The sequence below is a fragment of the Helobdella robusta genome (genome assembly GCF_000326865.2).
Source record: "Helobdella robusta unplaced genomic scaffold HELROscaffold_7, whole genome shotgun sequence".
Lineage (NCBI taxonomy): Eukaryota > Metazoa > Annelida > Clitellata > Rhynchobdellida > Glossiphoniidae > Helobdella > Helobdella robusta.
The window spans coordinates 3,722,923-3,742,503 of NW_008705398.1; the positions used below are offsets into that span (position 1 = coordinate 3,722,923).

Genomic DNA, 19,581 nt, shown 5'->3' on the forward strand with positions numbered 1-19,581 from the left:
TCAAGAAATATGTCCTATATCAAACATGCTATAATCACAATTTATCTGTGTCGCTGTGATGTGCCTTTTTAGTTACGTAATTGTAATAAAAAAAACAATTCGTTTTTTTATTTAATGAAATTCATCTAATTTAATTTCAATTTATTTTTTCCACAGCGTCACAAAGTACAATTAAGCCATTAAGTTTTTTATGACGAAGGCTGTACTATTTTCAGATATTCTTTATACCCAAGTCGATTATGCTAAATCATTCGTTCATTCTTATAAATAAATAAGCATTCTAGACTAACTTTTAACTGTATGTTGTGTGTTGTACTGTGTATTGTACTGTGTGTTGTATTTAGTGCTGTACTTTAATTAATTAAATCGTTGTTCATTCATTCATTAATTCAATCCGAAAACCAAAATGATTAAGTACAATGTATATTATCAAAAATCTTAAATATTAATTTCAATACTGACCACCATTTTTAATATGTAAAATTGCATATTTTTTTATAGTTAATTTTTTATATTACTTAATTTTTCACGTTAAAAATAAACGTTTTTACCGACAACAATCATTACAATCTTTATGAAAATTAAAATTACCAAACGTGGACACCATGGACAAAAGGTGTTATACAAAAAAAAATTTTCCATGTTTTTTAATAAAGAAGCATTCTAACAAATACGTACTTAGAAAACTTATTTTAAAAAGTCATAATCGCGAAACGAGTATTTAATAAAAATGCTTATCCAGAAATCTCACTCCTAATAATATAATAATTATGGTTAAGAAACCCATTTTTAGACATTGTCATAACAAATGTATAAAACAAAATAATCGCATATTGTTTATTTTGCGATATATACTGTAGAATAAAGATGCTAAAAAAAATTTTTACAAAAAAAATCGTATCGTAGTAAAATAAATTTAATAAAAAATCAGTTTTTTGACATTAAAATGTTCGGACGCATGTGCTACATCATTCACGTGGATTCAAAGTCAACATCAGCAAAACCAAAACAATAAACACTGGAGAACCCATCCAATCCACAGCAACTGGATGATGGCCCTGTTCAGTTTGTAAATCTGGTGTAGGTAACAATTCAATCAAGTGTCAGCAGTGTAACCAGTGGTGTCACAAACGTTGCTCAAAAATAATTGGTACTTTATCTAAAGTGTCCAATTTTGTTTGTCCTGCTTGCATCAATCCACAACAAGAAATTCGAAATAGCAATGTTTTTGAAGCCATTAAGGTAGAGAAAGTCACATCGTTTCAATATCTAGGGGATGTTCTGGATTGTACTGGAACAGCTGAAGCTGCCGTTCGAGCACGCATACGTGCAGCCTGGAATAAATGGCATCTTCTTGCCTCTATATTGATGCGGCGTGACATCCCACTACCACTATGATCAAGACTTTATAAATCTGTGACACGTCCGGTCTTGTTATATGGTGCAGAAACATGGCCAATGACAACCAAACTGGAACAACAACTTCAACGAACCGACATGAAAATGCTCCGATGGATGCAACGAATTAGTCTGAATGACCACATCAAATCTACCGAAATCCTGCGTCGTGCTGGTTTAGATAAAGGACGAATGCCGGCAACACCGTCTGCGGTGGCTTGGTCATGTCAAACGGAGTGGAAACAGTGCCATAACTTCTCTTGCAGATGTTGATGTACCTGGCACACGTCCCAAAGGCAGTCCAAAGATGTCCTGGTCGCAAACAATCGAGCAAGATATGAAAGCTCTAAATTTAAATGAAATGGATACAACTGATCGTCTAATTTGGCGCAAAAAATTGATGGCAAAGAAAACAACGTTCTACCTCGGGGGAACTTGGTCTCTGGACGCTAAACGAAGATTGATTGATTGATCAAATGTTCGGGCAGTTTGTTTGCAGTGTTCAAAAGTCAGGACTGTCTTTGTAGCTCTTGTTAAGCTTGTAAGGGTAGAACAGTTTAGTTTCATGGCAAAAAAAGTTCAATAGCGTCTCCATATAAATCAGGAAGAAGTGATTAAAACATATTTCTTAACCGTTTAGACCAGCATAAATAAAGCAACTTATTTTTTTTTAGGATGGGCAACAATAACAGAGACCTTTACCATGCACTTTCACAACCTGAAAAAGTTAACGTTAGTTGGCCACTGCTGAATCAGACAGTTTCTAGCAAATAATAGACTTCATGAAAAATCTTTCAATGGTTTTGATCATCAACTTACTGTGTGTCTGTAATGTGCCTTTTTTAGTTATTTAATTTTATTAATAATAACAACTACTACAAAAACAATTATTTCATTTCGTTTTTTACTTAATGAAATTCATCTAATTTAATTTTTCTACAGCGTTTCGTCTTTAATTTTTTTTTATAAAGAGAGCTGTGATATTTTTAGATACCTTTATAACTAAGTTGATTACGCTATGTAATTCTTTTATACTCACAAATAAATAAACATTGTAGTCTAACTTTTTGACTGCGATTTAGTGCTGTAGTACTATTAAAACTAAACATAGTTTTTTTGCCTATAATTTTTTCCCCATTATCAAAATTAATATTAACGTTACTGAATGTTGGACAAATCACAAACCTTTAACATATTGCAAACATTCATCGTCTTTTGCAAAGGCCAGGTAATACAATGTTCCGAGTTATCGTTTATATCAAAGTAACTTGGCAATCGTTGAATAAAACTACCTTCCTTTAGAAAATTCTGGTTGGAAATATTGTTTCGCAACAAGTTAAGCAACACTAGTAAACAATCTTCTACAACCACACCTGAATCAATAATACAAATAAATCGAATCACATCCGCACACAGATTAAATTTTCAAAAATTTTAAATTAAATTTTATTATTGCCGACATTTTTTAATTTAAATATGAGTTTCACGTTCAATGAAGCTAACATTTTAAAAGTATTTTTAATACTGATGCATACACACGTATAGAGTAAAGACGATTTAGTGCATTTTCAAGTGCTGGCAAAATGTATTTATGCAAATATTTGCACCAATATAACCGATAAAAATTGTAACCCATTATTATTGAATAAGTTTTAATGATTACCTTCAACTTTTTATTTTTACGAACCTCCATCGCTTCCTCCTTCGTCTCTGATGATTTCAAACAATTTTTCAAAAGCATTTTCAAAAGCAACAATTTTTTGTATGTTTGTGTTACCTTTTGTCAATTCGTATAGCAACAACATATTCTGCTCGTAAATTTAATTTGTTCTTCAAGCTATTTTTTCAAATTATTCAAATAAAAAACCTCAACCTCATTTCTAACAACTTCTCTAGAGTCCGCTAACAAATCCATCATTTTTGAGATGCCCATGGGATTTGTGAGAATGATTTCTTGTACATCTCTTGTTTTGTTTTGTAAAAGAACTGTTAACAAGTGGATAGTTGGCAGCAAAATATGGTAGTCGTATTCCTTTGATGGTTAAAAAATTTATTGATTTTTTAAAAGCCCAATTGAATTGCTCAATCTATTTAATGTTACGATAATTATTAACAAAAGTGTGCATGTTATAAAGTTAAATCTTATAATTGGAACAACAAAAAAAATGTCAAAATAAAATTAAAAATTAGGCAAAATTGAAAATTTATTTTTTGCTATCATTGTAAAAAAAAATGAGTTTATATCCAGAATTTTTATAAAACTGTGCCCGCTAATTAGAAAAAAACCCGGCCCATCAACAACAATACAAACTGTCATTTATGACATTGTGCCATATCCAAGAATAAATACCGTTAATATTACAATTTACCTTTAATATATGATTAAATGTCGCTTAAAGATAAGCAACTAACATTTTAATATTTTCGATAATTTCGAATATTTTTTGACTTATTAAGTATAATCGCTGATGATGATGATGATATTCATTATATAGTGTAAATGACATGGCGTTATTTTTAATAAACAGAGTCAGCCTAACAAGCATGTCTTTTTATCGCTAGAAATACGTCTTCACCAATCATCTATATCCAAACTTTGTGACTTCAAATACCATCCACAAGACCTATTCAGTCTTTCCATGCAAGCATGGTCCATTTCTCAACAATTTCATCATAGGTTGGAGAGTTATGTCCACTAGATGGTATCTTTTGCTTTGATGGCGGACGGTTGTAAACAAATATTTTCTTAAATTAATTTTCCGATTTGTTATTAAAAGCAATATCGTTTGCGATTTAATAAATTTAATTAAAAAATTCGTTTTGACTTAGTAGAATTAGAAGAATTACGTCGAATTAGCAGAACTGAGGTTTATGTGACAGGCCCCTCAACAATTAACGACAATATCCTTGTCCAGGCTTTTACGATCATTATTCTATACCAAGCATGTCTACTTGTCCTGCTTGCATCAATCCACAACAAATTCGAAATAGCAATGTTTTTGAAGCCATTAAGGTAGAGAAAGTCACATCGTTTCAATATCTAGGGGATGTTCTGGATTGTACTGGAACAGCTGAAGCTGCCGTTCGAGCACGCATAAGAGCAGCCTGGAATAAATGGCATCTCCTTGCCTCTATATTGATGCGGCGTGACATCCCACTACCACTACGATCAAGACTTTATAAATCTGTGATACGTCCGGTCTTGTTATATGGTGCAGAAACATGGCCAATGACAACCAAACTGGAACAACAACTTCAACGAACTGACATGAAAATGCTCCGATGGATGCAACGAATTAGTCTGAAGGACCACATCAAATCTATCGAAATTCTGCGTCGTGCTGGTTTAGATGATAAAAAGGACGAATGCCGGCAACACCGTCTGCGGTGGTTTAGTCATGTCAAACGAAGTGGAAACAGTGCCATAACTTCTCTTGCAGATGTTGAAGTACCTGGCACACGTCCCAAAGGCAGTCCAAAGAAGTCCTGGTCGCAAACAATCGAGCAAGACATGAAAGCTCTAAATTTATATGAAATGGATACTAATTTGGCGCAAAAAATTAGTGGCAAAGAAAACAACGTCCTACCTCGGAGAACTGGTTCTCTGGACGCTAAACGAAGATTGATTGATTGAAGCATGTCTACATTAACCGCGACCTGTCAAAAAGAAAAAGATTGAGGGTGGGTTGTGAAGAGTGATGATTGTTGTCGCTTGGGTTTTTTTGCGTATAATAGTTATTATTGTTGTAATGTGATAACTCTGTTGATGGTGCTTTTTGAATGGAAATAATGCCGACGATGAAGTTGATGGTGATGATGCCAATAAAAAAAATGGTGGTAAAGATGTAGGTGGTAAGCCTGAAAGGTTTGGCTGACATTGATGCAATGATGTCGACGGTAAATTCTGAACAATTGGTTGCAAAGATGAACGTTGGTGGCATTGCAGATGACTTTGATTCCATATTTTCAGGCAAAATAAGATTCTCCTAACTTGGCATGGAATTGAGTACTTATTCGGTTGGAAATTAATTGGTTGATTGCGTATAGATGTGCATAATGAGTATATTAATGAGAATGATATTAAGACTCGTAGGGGCATGTTTATTTACTTATTTAATGGCGAGCGATAACATAAGGATCGGTGTAATATAAGGATAAATCAGCGTTGAAAATACAAAATAATTCTTAGATTAAAAAATCCCTAAAAACATGTAATAATTACGAATCTGATTTATTAGCCAATTAATTGAAAAACATTGAAAAAAGCGGATTATCCGAAGGAACACGATATAATTGCACCATCGGAAAAAACCAAAAATCTCATTTCAAATGTTAGAAGTCTACAAAACAAACGGAAAGACTAAATTTATTTTTGTCAGAATGCGATCCATTTTTTTATTATCGAAACATGACTTTTTTTCAGGATATCCCGATGAATTATTTTTACATCCTGATTTTAATTTTGTTAATATAGCGTGAAGCACGTAGTGGTGGCTCCGCCTTCATAATTAAAAAAAACTAGCTCCCTACAAAGTTGTAAAAGTACTCATATTGAAATTATTTCCACTGATGTTTTTTTTCATCAACAATGTACAGTTTCATCTCCTGATACCGCAGTGGTGGATTAGACAGGTTGGCTGAAAATAAGGCTAGGCAGAGGTAATGTTAACCGAAAATGGCGATTTTAACCTTTCGTTCATTGATTAGATTGACAAAATTTTTGAAGTGCAGAAATTAAAATTACCTGCAACAAAGACAAAAGCAATGAAACATTATTTGTATCTTTGATAAACATTTCAGAAAACAACAGTGTTAATTTTCCATTTGATTTAAAACCAGAACTTTCTTCATCTGAGTGATAATAAAAATATTTTATGCAAAATCACATATATTTGATGCAAGTAGTGATAACAAACTTTCATCATCAACATCACAGGACATAATATTGCACAATGCATCCAGTGTGTATCCTAAAATTTCTAAATCTGTTCTGAAAAAAAAAAATTTTTTTCCTTGTTTTTCTTGAAAATTAAAAAAGTAACTTTTGAATTAAAAATTATAATATTATGTTAAATCATCATCAACATCAATGCCCTTTAATGAACAGAGGGCAAATTATATGAATGTACAAATAGCACTGATAAATTTTCATTTACAATAGTTTTTTGTTTTGCTTCAAAACATTTAACTTCATTAAATTATAGCCAATGTGGAGGTTCACTTTTTAATCACATTCTGGCATGATAGATTTTTCGAATTAGCAGCTGATAGTCGTTATATTTTTTAGACACAAAATCTGACCAACTTTGATGTCGTTATATTTTTAGAAACAAAATCTGACGTTGATCCATTCTGAAAAATGTTTCCTATGTAATTATTAATAAGTGCACAACATGGAATAGGAATATCACATGCGAGCTCATGTTAAAAGGTGTACATAACAATACACAACCTTGTCGAACATTGTTTTACTATTTTAATTACCTTCTGGACAAATGGACCAACTTTTATCCTTGCCCGCTGTCTTTCACGATCTTGGATCCTGTAGATCACGTGTTGGTCCTGTTAATGACCTTGTATAGATCTTCGCAATTCCTTCGGAGTTTTGGGCATCGCCTTTTTCAAAGCTGTTGGTTGATAAACACACACTTTTGATACCTGCTTTTATTTCTTTTCATTGCCGTGTGTTCATTGTTTCGGTTTTTTAGACGTCGTCGTTATTTCTTAATTTTTTTTGGCATTTGAAGCAAATGCTTTTTTCTTATCAAGTTTACGAGGTGTAAATTAGTGATGAAGCGATAAAAATGAGTCATCCTTCATGTAGAAGAGAACCAAGCATTTTTTCACGGTGCGCGGTGGAGGAATTTTCCAAAACTTCAACTCCTATAAGACCGAATTTCTAATGTTTAATAATTCTTTTATTGTTTTCCTTGAAAATTTTAACATGTTTGGTTTGATGTCCAGAATGAATATTCGCATCAGCATTAATCCTCACAGACATCGTTAATTTTTAAATTACTGCTCTCACAAAGTCATCCAAATTATCAAAAAATTAATTGTTGCATCGAAATCGTCGTTGCTATTATTGTTGCTATTATTGTTGCTATTATTGTTTATGCTGTCGTTGTTATCAAATAAAGCAGGCGAGTTGCTGGCGGCAAGATCCGAGTGGTAGTCTCACTGGATATCAAAGGTTTCAATTTTTTTGTCACTACCAACTTCCGGAATATATTCAAAACCTTCATTGTCGTCTTCGTCATCACCTTCATCATTGCGATAACGATTTCCTTTCTTTACTTTGTCACGTGCATTGTGATTGAAACGATCCCTAGATAGACTTGCGATCGTTAATGTAATAAGTCAGTGAGATGATATTAAGATTTTACATAGCTGTTGCTGGTTCGGTCAGGTACATTTTTCGCTCCGCCGGTTTGTTGTCTAATTTTATTTCCATGTTGTTCTCAATTGTCACTTGGACGCGTTTACATCGCTTTTCAAGTGCTATTCGTAATTCCGTTATCTGTCGATCCAACTTTTGTTCAGTTTTTCTTGCATTGAAATCGTCGTTGTTATTATTGTTAAAATTACTGTTTATGCTGTCGTTGTTTTATGTAGGCGAGTTGCTTTTGTTCAGTTTTTCTATAGGATCCGGAAAGTCGAACATTGCCTTCATTTATCAGATCGTCCCATAATCGGTTTATCAAAACTGTCTTAACTCCTTTTGCGTCGAAGATTCGTTTTCGCATTTCTTTCGTCAGATTAGTTGTATCAAATTTCTCTAGTGCCGAAATTCTTTATTGCAAAAAGTTTTCATTTATCAAAAATCTACTTCTGACATAAGGCACAATCGTCAAGCAGTTTGATCTTTGGTAGGTTTACTGATTTCTGTTTCCATCGTTTATTTGAATGCCAACAGTAATAGAGACACCGAACCATTCACTAATCCCAGAAAAACGCTCGGCGTCGCAAATCGCCAATAATTCATAGCACACCTCCTTAATACAGGAGTATTACTCTACAGCTCCACTATTTTGAAATTGCATACATGATACAAAGATATCTGGTTCTATCAAATAATTAGTAGTAAACATAATTATAAAGTCAATATAATAATTCAATTGAAATTAATTATATAGTGCATTTTGCAGAACAGCATTTTGACAGCAGATACAACAATACTAAAAGGTCCTACACAAGATTTACGTTTAGGCTTTTCCGTGCAGGCCAGGTTCTAGTAGTTACGCAGAAACGTGTGTCATTCACTTGTTGCAAATTCTAATTTTTTTTTAATTTGGTCTGAATTTGGTTTATAATATAAATAAATATTTGTATGAATGGATTGCAGATTTTACACAAAATTCTTTATATCTGATTTAATCGAACTCAACATAGTCAATTCCATAAAATAACTTATATGTTGACATTTAATACAAATAAGATAATAATTATAATTCAAGGAACAAAATTAATTATTAATTAGTCGTTAAACAAAACAAAATAAAGGTTATAAAAACACTGTGCTATTGATATTTTTTGGACGTCTAAATGAAACGTTTATAATTTGCAGCCATAGAACATAGACCAATCGGTTTCGACATGAAGGGTGAAAAAAGGCAGATAAAAAAATTTTCAATACCATTTTTGTCAAATTATATAACTATAGAATCAAACGCAAGCAGTTCTGCGCATTTCCAAGCTGCACAATAAAACTGGGTTTGAAGATATCTAAAAATTAAAGGAATATAAATATGATAGCTTAGAAATATCAAACATTCTTAAACATATCTCATTTATAACTTTCGAGTAAATCCGGCATCCGATCTGAATCAACCTATTAAATATCCATAAAAAAAACTTAACTCATTAAATATCTAAAAAACACTGGCTCATTCAGAAAGCCTGAGCAAACTGTTTGAAACCACCATAATCAGACTAGAAGCGTTAAGTAACAGTCTTGAATCTGCGATTAAAAGTATATCAAACTCTGTAACTGACTACATGAAAGAAGGCAGGCAGAGCAAGCTTTTCCGATGTGACAAGGGAGGCGTCGACTTAAAGCTAAAAATAACCAGCCCTTCCGTTCAGACAAACAATAAAGGTCTGATTCGTATGGCCTTAGCAAATGTGCGTAGTATCCAGAAGAAACGATCTCAATTTATTTTTACCAGTTTACGACCCACATGTATTTTCCGTTATTTATTTATTTTCCGTTATTGAAACGTGGCTTTCCCCTAATGATCCTGATAATTTATTTTTACCTCCAGGATTTCGTATTGCTCGAAAGGATGTGTGGCCTTCATCATCAAAAATACTGTTCCATACAAGATCGTTTCTGTACCGCCTCAATTTTCACACATCGAGACATTTCCACTTACCGCTTTATCGAGACATTTCTACATAAACAAAACTTACCGCTTTATCTTTTACTGTCGTAGTGGTTTCGACCAAGCAGCAGAAAAGTACGCGCTAGATGTATTAGAGATTAGCCAGGGCAATTGTAAACTGCTCGATGGGTGATTTTAACTTTTCTCAAATCGACTGGAATAATTATTCGACACCAAATAACTCCATTTATAATACTGTTATCGATCTTTTTAACGATTTGGGTTTTCACCAGCTCATCGATCTACCAACACGAGGGATCTGATTTTATCTGATGACACCAGTTTGCTGGCCGAATGAGAAGTCTCTTGCCCGTTCGCTTCCAGTGATTACAATAGCCTTACTTTTCAAGTCAACCAACTGCACCACTTGTAACTTACCAAAAGAGTTTTATAGTGATATATTCTACTATAACTTTAACAAAGCAAACTTCACTGGTATGAACGGTTGCTAGAGGCTGATAAACTGCGATCATATTTTACAGCATTGCTTCAACGTTAATACCAGTTGGGAGATTTTCGAACAGCTAATCCACAATGTAATAATGTCAATCTATATTCCCCAAATTCATCAGAAAAATACAACACGTAAACATCCGGTTCAAATCGGTTTCATTTATCCTATAAAATCAAACATTACTATTGGAACTAAGTTTTCCCTCAGATGATAGAAAACTTTATTTGACAATGTCACAAAAATGTACCATTCTAGCAAACCATTATAACAAAATCAATGAACAAAATCCACTTTCTAAATCTAATGTCAGAAGTTTTTACCAGTATGTCAAAAACAAATTGTTTTCGCGACCCCAGGTTAGCAGTTTAAGATTAGATGACAATAATGTAACACACGACCCGTTGGTGCATTACCGACTATTTAGGTTCTGTATTTACAAATGACAACAGCGACAACTATCTCTTACCTCGTTTTTCCACAAGGTACTAGGTTTCACACCTCCCATAATATTTTTAACCTTACGAAACTTTAAAAATTCAACATCAACTGGTCCAGATGGTATACCCAATATTACACTCAAGATGTGTGCATCAACTCTAGCAGCACTTTGTCATATATTCGATTTATCATTTAAGAGCAATCTATTGCATACCAAATGGAAAACTGCAATTGTTACTCCTATCCATAAAATAGGTCCTACCAATTACCCCAGTAACTCTAACTAGTTCAAGTTGTAAAATAATGGAAAAAATTATTAACGTAAAAATGTAATCTTTTCTTTTAGAAAACAAATTGATCAATAATTCTCAACACGGTTTTTTACCTGCCAGATCCACCTCCTTCAACTTACTACAATTCAAGAATGACTGGATGTCAATTCGTCATAACAAGGAAAGCTACCTGAATTTCTCAAAGCTAGTTGGAAAATTATAGTCCTACGGAATGTCTTTGCGGACAGAAGTGGTTTCCTCAACTTCACTTGTAATTTTCAGAAATCATCTAACATCTATTGACTTAAATAAATTTTTGACTATAATCTAACTATTAATGTTGATATTGTCTCATTGCAAATTATAATCTTTTCGTATTATGTGCTCATCCAATTTTATCGATTAAAATTTTCACCGAGCTACCATTGTCATTTATCCATTAATTATAACCATCAAACTAATTTTTTTATTACACCCACTATGTTATTTGTTACATGTTTAAAATTTGCCTTTGCACATAAATAAACATATCAAATTCTATTGTAATCTTACAGTCATTACGTATTTATGTTCAATATTGTTATGTTGCCTCATTCATTATTTTTATTATTATGCGATGATTTCTGTTTGTTAATATCCTGTATTTTAGATTTAATTCTGTGACGTGCGTTTATTCTTTTGGATGTTATTATTTTTCCTGACTATATAAGTGGTCTGTTATGGCCCTTTGGTTAGTTTGTCAATAAATAAAAAATAAATAAACAAAAAAAAACAAAAATAAAGATTAAAAAAAACCTTAAATCAAATTAAATTAAAACAACTTACCTATCAGTTTGCATAACTGCAATGAGTGTGTTCATAGATTTAGTTCCAACTTCGTAACGAAATTTCTGTTGGGAACGTTATTGAACAATTACTAAATTTAAAACCTTCTGCAAAAGTAATTATAATTAACAAACGTAGACGAAATTTTTTTTTTAAATTTAGCATTGCTAAAAATATAAAAAAAAAGTGTTTTTTCCAACACTGAAAAATACACAACCAAAAAAAAATTGAAAATTTCAGTGGAAACATTAAAATCATAATGCAATAAGTTATATAAGAATTACACAAATCATTTCAAAAACATTGCTATTGAAAACTTTTGAAAACGTAACTTTAAAATGGATAAACAGCTTTAGTCTCTTTTATACACTGCATCTTAACACCCAAACTGAAAAAAACATCGTCCGGGGCATGACATGAAACTGCATCCACGCTGTCTTGCGTGCTTTTGAGCAAGAGGCTAGGCTCACCGCTTATAACTGGTGGTTGTCGTCAGGATGGGTGTCCGGATGTAAAAACATTTCCCCAAATTACTCTTATGCCATCACAAAGAAAAACAACGGCCCCTAGTCCCCAGCAGGCCTTAAATGGTCAAGGGGTGCCAAGAATCCCTGGGAAGTATGCAATAGCGGAAGAATGTTGCAGAAAAATTCAGAATGGCCCCTCTATGGTACTAAGACTTGGAACGCTCAATGTTGGATCACTGACTGGCCACAGCATGGAAATCGCAGAATGCTCGAGCGTAGAAGGATTGACATCTGCTGCCTTCAGGAAACCCGATGGAAATCGAATGGTGTCTGTCATGTCAACTCAGACAAAGAAAAATATAAACTGTTCTGGAATGGTCAAAAGACGGCCAAAAATGGTGCTAGAATTTTTGTCAGAGAGCCGCTATAGCCTAAGAAGTACTGGATATTAAAAGGAGTAATTCACGTCTCATGTGGATCAAGCTTCGCCTAGAAAAGCAAACAACGATTATTTTTTCTGCATACGCACCACAGACAGGCGAATCAGAAGAGATGAAAAATGACTTCTGGACTGCATTCGCTGACACTATCTCAACAATACCAAAATCTGAAACAACCATGATTGGAGGCGATCTAAATGGCCACGTTAAAGAAAAAACAGATGGTTTTGACAACGTACATGGCGGTTTTAGCTATGAAGAACGGAATGAAGATGGCAACCGCATCCTTGAGTTTGCTGAAAGTCACGAGTTTTGTTTACTGAACACATATTTTAGAAAGAGGTTGGAACATCTCATAACATACAAAAGTGGACCATCAGACACGCAAATTGATTTCTTCGCTGTCAAGCAACAACACCGAAGGCTATTCAAAAACGTCAAAGTTATACCTGGCGAATCATGTGTCGCCCAACATAGACTCCTTGTGGCGGACCTGGATGTCGAACTGTCATAACATAAGTCTAAACAAATGCCTCGGAGAATCAAAACGTGGAAGCTGAAAAGCAATATTCATCAAGAAAAATTTCAACAGATTGTCGCAACACAGTTAGACCACCAATCGCAAGCCAGTACAGATTGGAGTACATACAAAACCTGCAACTACAGTTTGTGGGAAAACTGGTACAAAACGTCAGCATGAACGGGACACTTGGTGGTGGAATGACAGTGTACGAAATGCAATAGCTGAAAAGAAAGTTGCATAAAAGCAATGGCAAAAATCAAAGTCTGTTGATGACCATAAAATTTTCCGTGAGAAGAACAACTATGCAAGACGTCAAGTTGCACTGGCTTGGACAGATCAGCGCAGAGAGTGACTCACTTAAAGCAAAGGTGAACAAATGAAATCTCTGTATCGTATAGCAAAACAAGCAAAGCCTACGAAACAAGACATAGTTGGTGCCTCATGTATCCAAAATGACAAAAATGAGATGGTTATGTATACCATTACTAAGACTCTCGTCAGCACAACGGTTGGAAACACAGATGCATTTGACATCGGCGTTGGAGTTCACCAAGGCTCAATTCTCAGTCCACTATTATTTATAACTGTGATGGAAGAAATCACAAAACCGATACGCACTGGTGACATTTGGAATCTAATATATGCTGATGATGTCGTCTTAACAGCCATGTCTGAGCAGAATGCAGCACAGATGTTTGAAGATTGGAACACCAGACTCGCCGATCATGGATTTAAAGTCAACATCAGCAAAACCAAAGCAATGAACACTAATGAATCCATCCAATCCACAGCTACTGGACGATGGCCCTGTACAGTTTGTAAAGCTGGTGTAGGTAACAATTCAATCAAGTTTCCGCAGTGTAACCAGTGGTGTCACAAACGTTGTTCAAAAATAATTGGTACTTCATCTAAAGTTTCCAATTTTGTTTGTCCTGCTTGCATCAATCCACAACAACAAATTCAAAATAGCAATGTTTTTGAAGCCATTAAGGTTGTGAAAGTCACATCGTTTTAATATCTAGAAGATGTTCTGGATTGTACTGGAACAGCTGAAGCTGCCGTTCGAGCACGCATACGTGCAGCCTGGAATAAATGGCATCTCCTTGCCTCTATATTGATGCGGCGTGACATCCCACTACCACTACAATCAAGATTTTATAAATCTGTGATACGTCCGGTCATGTTATATGGTGCAAAAACATGGCCAATGAAAACCAAACTGGAACAACAACTTCAACGAACCGACATGAAAATGCTCCGATGGATGCAACGAATTAGTCTGAAGGACCACATCAAATCTACCGAAATCCTGCGTCGTGCCGGTTTAGATGATATAAAGGACAAATGCCGGCAACATCGTCTGCGGTGGTTTGGTCATGTAAAACGAAGTGGAAACAGTGCCATAACTTCTCTTGCAGATGTTGAAGTACCTGGCACACGTCCCAAAGGTCAAGGATACAACTGATCGTCTAATTTGGCGCAAAAAGTTGATGGCAAAGAAAACAACGTCCTACCTAGGGGAACCGGGTCTCTGGACGCAAAACGAAGATAGATTGATTGATTGAAACTGAAAAAAATAACTTAGCGAGAGTGTCTTCTCAAAATGTGACGCAACATATTGTTAGTTGAAATACATTTTTTGCAAAATTTGTGCTAAAAAAGAAAACCTTTGAAAGAGATTTAAGAGCCCTAACAGCATCTCTTCTATCTTCTAGTAATGTTGAAGAATTGACACGGTCAGTTAATCGTTCAACCTATAAAAATTTAAAACTTCAATAAAATATAAACCTTTTTAACATCAACAAAATTCCAACTAAATCATTATGAGCTAATAAATTAACAATTTAAACAAATCTTTTAAAAACTTTTAGTAGAATAACATAAATGAAATAAAAAACTGATTTAGAATAGAAGAAACTAAAAAATTTGATAAAAAACAGATTATGTCAACAGAATAGTATAACAAACCAACAAAAACATAGACACCAATATACCAATATAGACCAATATCAATAATTATTTTGAGAAATTTTAAAACATTAAGTGATCTCGTCAATTGGATCAAACAAATTTGACAATGAGATGAGTAAATTTGTATATGATGTAAATACATTTTAAAGTGCTGAAACACAATGATCTGCGTGTGTATTCACATGCTGATGATATACAGATTATCATTAGTGCAGATGTGCAGTCGGTGACGGCAATAGTTGAATTAGTATCAGAGAAAATAATGTGCTTAAAAAGTTGGATAGAGATTGAAATTAAATGAGGATAAAACACAGGTGATGTTGATCGGAGCCAGACAACAGCTCTCGAAAACTGATGCGGACGCCATGAGATTTGGGTCGGTGATGGTGCCACTCTCTGGTGTGGTGAAGAATTTGGGTTTTTGGTTGGATAGTACATTAAACATGCATCAGCATGCGAGTTATCTGGTAAGGGATTGCTCTTTTCAGCTTCGACAGCTTGGCCGAAAGAGCTTCCCTTTGATTAGGACACAACAACATCATTGATCCATGCATTCGTGGTCAGTCAAGTTGACTATTGCTGAGTAGATGCCCGAAGTCAACAATGCATGGACTAAAGTCATTACAAAACCGTGCAGCAAAGCTTGTTGTTCAAGGGAGAAAATACGATCATGTAACTCCAATTTTTCATGAGTTACATTGGCTACCAATTGAAAGCAGAATCGTATTCAAAGTTTTGGTGACGGTGAAGCGATGTATCAGAGGTGTGAATCCGAAATACTTGATAGATTAGTGTCAAAAAACACCGGAAACCGGAAAGGGTAGAGTCCTAAGGTTTCCAAAAACAATAACCTTCAGATACCGTGGGCTAAGTCATCGACGGTTTCAAGAAGTTTTGCGGTGTACGGTCCAAAGATTTGGAATAGTTTACCAACAGAATTGAAGACCAATGAAATTGAAAAGACTATCTTTAGGAAGAGAATAAAAGCGCACTTGTGGGATAAAGCGTTCATGAGAACTTGAATGGGCGCTATATAAACTCTACGTAGGACGGCGGTAAGGATTAGTGATGTATAGTATGTTCAGGTTGGTTTACATCAGAGTTCGGAAATAAAAAGTTTAGTATGATTAGTAGGAAGATCTGAAGTGGATTTCCATGAGAGATATTATAAACTGATGATTTGGTTCATACAGAGGAGAATGAGGAAGAACTGAAAAAAAAGCTCTCCGTGTAGAAAATACCGAGGGAAGAAAGTATTTTAAGATAAATATTGATAAGACTAAAATTAGGTGGACAGTAGAGGATTTAGATACTCTTGAATGTGGTAAATCCCCCCTATACAGTGTGTGCTAAAGGTGTCAGAAGAAATTCCATACTATGTGTAAAATGTAATAAATGGATGCACAAACGATGTAGTGCTTTGAAAAGAGACCTTAACAAAAGCAAGTAATTTGTCCTTAAACAATTTAAGTTGAAGTTACTAAGCAAGCTGATGACACAAAATTACTTAAAAATTAGGTCATAATAACATAAAATCAATACATTCAGGTGAATGTTCAAAGTGCTTTATTATATATCACTCCTTTATATAAAGTGTGATTGAATGTATCTGTTATCTGTCCAAATCTAAGTTTCAAAAAACTATTCATAGAATAAACAAAGATTATTAAGTTATCAATTAAATAATTGCTATATGACCACTAACCTTTAATTTAACTATCAAATTAACTTTCTATCATATCTGTAAAACTAAAAAAAAATAAATGCTGGCAAACGAAAAACTCGGGACTGATCTACAAATTTCTATTCATTTTGTCAGTAATAAAAAATTAATTAATTGATAAAATAACCTGGGAAATTAATTAGATTATATTACAAGTTACTTTGAAATTTGTGTATGTATAACAATATAAAATATAAAAAATAACAACAACCACGTCATCCATCCTCTACTACCACCAATTAAAACTACTACACACAACCTTCATCAATGCAAGTCAAGTCAACTATGAAGTCGCCACCTAATCAACATATCAGGAAAAGACCCTCATCACAAGACACCTCAAACATATTAGCACTCAATAAAACTTAATCATTCACACAACCTAGTCTTTATTTATTTATCACCTCACTAACTGACTGTCAACCATCTAGTCTATTAACAAATTACTTTATTAATTTGCCTTTTTATGCCATTACTTTACTTTATTGTCAATACTTTTCATGTTTAAACATTTTTCTTTTTCTGTTATATTCATTAAATTTTTTTACCATTTTATACTACTGCCTTGCATGCTGTAACAGTTTCTGCATCTGTCAGATCCTGATTTTTTTAATTTAATTAAAGAATAATAAAAAAAATATCAGAATTAAAATCCTTGACTTAGCAGCTGAAAATAAAAATCATTGTTTCAAATTGATTGTTTGGTTGAAAAATAATTTAATTAAGTTCGCTTTAGTTTTAGTATTAATTGATTTAAAAGTTTAAGTTAGCTGCTGTTGTTAGAGTTGTTACTGTTAGCCTTAGCCCTTTAATCTTTTATTTCAACCTTATTTTCAAGAATGTTCAAGAAGAGCTGAATTTCTAAGCATTTTTAAAATGAAACCCATTAAAAAATACTTTACAGTTTCTGCTTCCGTCGGTTCTAAGCCTGCTTGAGGTCCCGCTAGATACTTTCTGAAAAGATCCATCTTGTCCCGTCAGAAATGGAGAATCATTCAAAGCCTTCAAAATGCAAACTTCTACTTTTACACGTGTCAACTAAACTTGAAGCGCCTAATTTAAATTATAAACAAATAAAGTAAAAAAAAGACGATTGCTAAAGCTCCTTGAATCAACCATCAATATTGAGTAACTAAAAAAGACTAAAAAAGTAAGATGAATTGAAAAATATAACTTGATCTAAACCCTTGATTTTATTCATAATTTAAATAAGATTATTGATTTAATTTTTATTAGACTGAAAGTTTTTAGTTAACTCAACATCACTGAATTATATGCTTGATATTATTGATATATATATAAGAATGGCTTTATAGTGTTGACCTTTTTCTCAAGGTCAGGAAACTTGGAAGCAAACTTTTTTAGCACCAAATTGTCAATGAGTTTTTCAGTTTTCCAATCTATATTTAGCTTCTTCCCTGTGCCACCGGCGGCATTCTTGTAAAGATTTTTTAGCTGCTAAAATCATTCTGTGGCAGTTTTAATCGATTTTTAACTTAATAATTTAACTGAATTATGTAAAATTTTTGGAATCTTTTGTTATTTGATCCATTTTGATTTTATAAAGTTCATTTGTTTAAAAGTTTTAAAAATGTTACATTGTGCCAGAAGACACTAGGCCCAGACTAGTAGAAGAAAAGAGGTTTGGCTTTTTTTGTATTTGTATTTTAAATTTTTGACTTTTTATTTTTTTGACTATCGTTAATTAATGTTCAAATATTTTTTAATTGTTTTTATATTATGGGTTTATTATTATTGTTAGGATGCCATTGTTAATCAATCAATCAATCAATCAATCAATTAGCTTATAAAGCGCTATTTCCGCGATGTTCAACAGCGCTCCTCAATGAATTTTGAAAACAGATGGGTCTTGAGATCCGCTCTGAACTTCGCAAGTGATGGAGAAGTAGTCAGAGAAGTAGGTAGAGAGTTCCAGAGAAAAGAACAAGAAAAAGCAAAAGCAGATTTGGCAAAAGTGTTTAACACGAGTTAAGAAAAAGCGAGAAGAAGACGATCGTAAACCGGGGCGTTTAGGTTCAATTAATATATCTGATAAATACTTAGGAAATAATTTAGACTTATACATGAACGTGCAAATTTTAAAAATTATTCTATATTTTATAGGTAGCCAGTGCAAGAGAACAAGATCTGGAAATATATGAGAAAAGAAAGAGGCACGAGCATAGAGGATAGAGTCAGGAAGACCATAGTAAAGCGAGTTACAATAATCAATCCTAGATAAGACTAACGAAGTAACAAGAAGGAGAAGAGCAGGATCATCAAGAAAAGGCAAAAGTTTTTTTATTCTACGTAGATGAAAGTAAGAGCTTCTAGCAACACTATTAATCTGAGAAGAGAGAGAGAGACATAGTAGAATCAAAGATAAAACCTAGACTACGAAACTTATGAGAGACATCAAGAGTTTTAGAATCAGGTAAGATAATAGGAGGAATAGTAATAGAGTGTTTAGATTTATTAAAACAAATTAATTCAAACTTAGAAGGATTAAGTTTAAGACACATAGAGTCAGACTAAGCGATAATTGAAGAAAGACATAGAGATAAATTATGAAGAACACTATTGAGATTAGATGGAGGAAAAAAAGTATAAATGTAAGAATCATCAGCATATAGTTGACTAGAGAAAGAAAAGTTATTAATAATACGAGGTAGTCAGAAGTATAGAG

At 33.5% G+C, this 19,581-nt stretch overlaps 1 protein-coding gene across 1 annotated transcript in view; it reads right to left on the minus strand.

Annotated features, from left to right (window-relative positions):
• HELRODRAFT_69392 (hypothetical protein) overlaps window positions 1–17,863 on the minus strand; it is a gene marked incomplete at both ends in the record, with an annotated part of 29,838 nt that extends 11,975 nt beyond the window's left edge. Inside the window, 8 exons of the mRNA XM_009030573.1 lie at window positions 2,584–2,771; window positions 3,086–3,206; window positions 3,272–3,430; window positions 6,143–6,249; window positions 6,285–6,388; window positions 11,772–11,836; window positions 14,869–14,955; window positions 17,798–17,863. Of these exons, the coding sequence (XP_009028821.1) occupies window positions 2,584–2,771; window positions 3,086–3,206; window positions 3,272–3,430; window positions 6,143–6,249; window positions 6,285–6,388; window positions 11,772–11,836; window positions 14,869–14,955; window positions 17,798–17,863 (897 nt within the window). The remainder of the gene's footprint in view (window positions 1–2,583; window positions 2,772–3,085; window positions 3,207–3,271; window positions 3,431–6,142; window positions 6,250–6,284; window positions 6,389–11,771; window positions 11,837–14,868; window positions 14,956–17,797) is intronic.
• Between the last annotated feature and the right edge of the window lie 1,718 nt (window positions 17,864–19,581).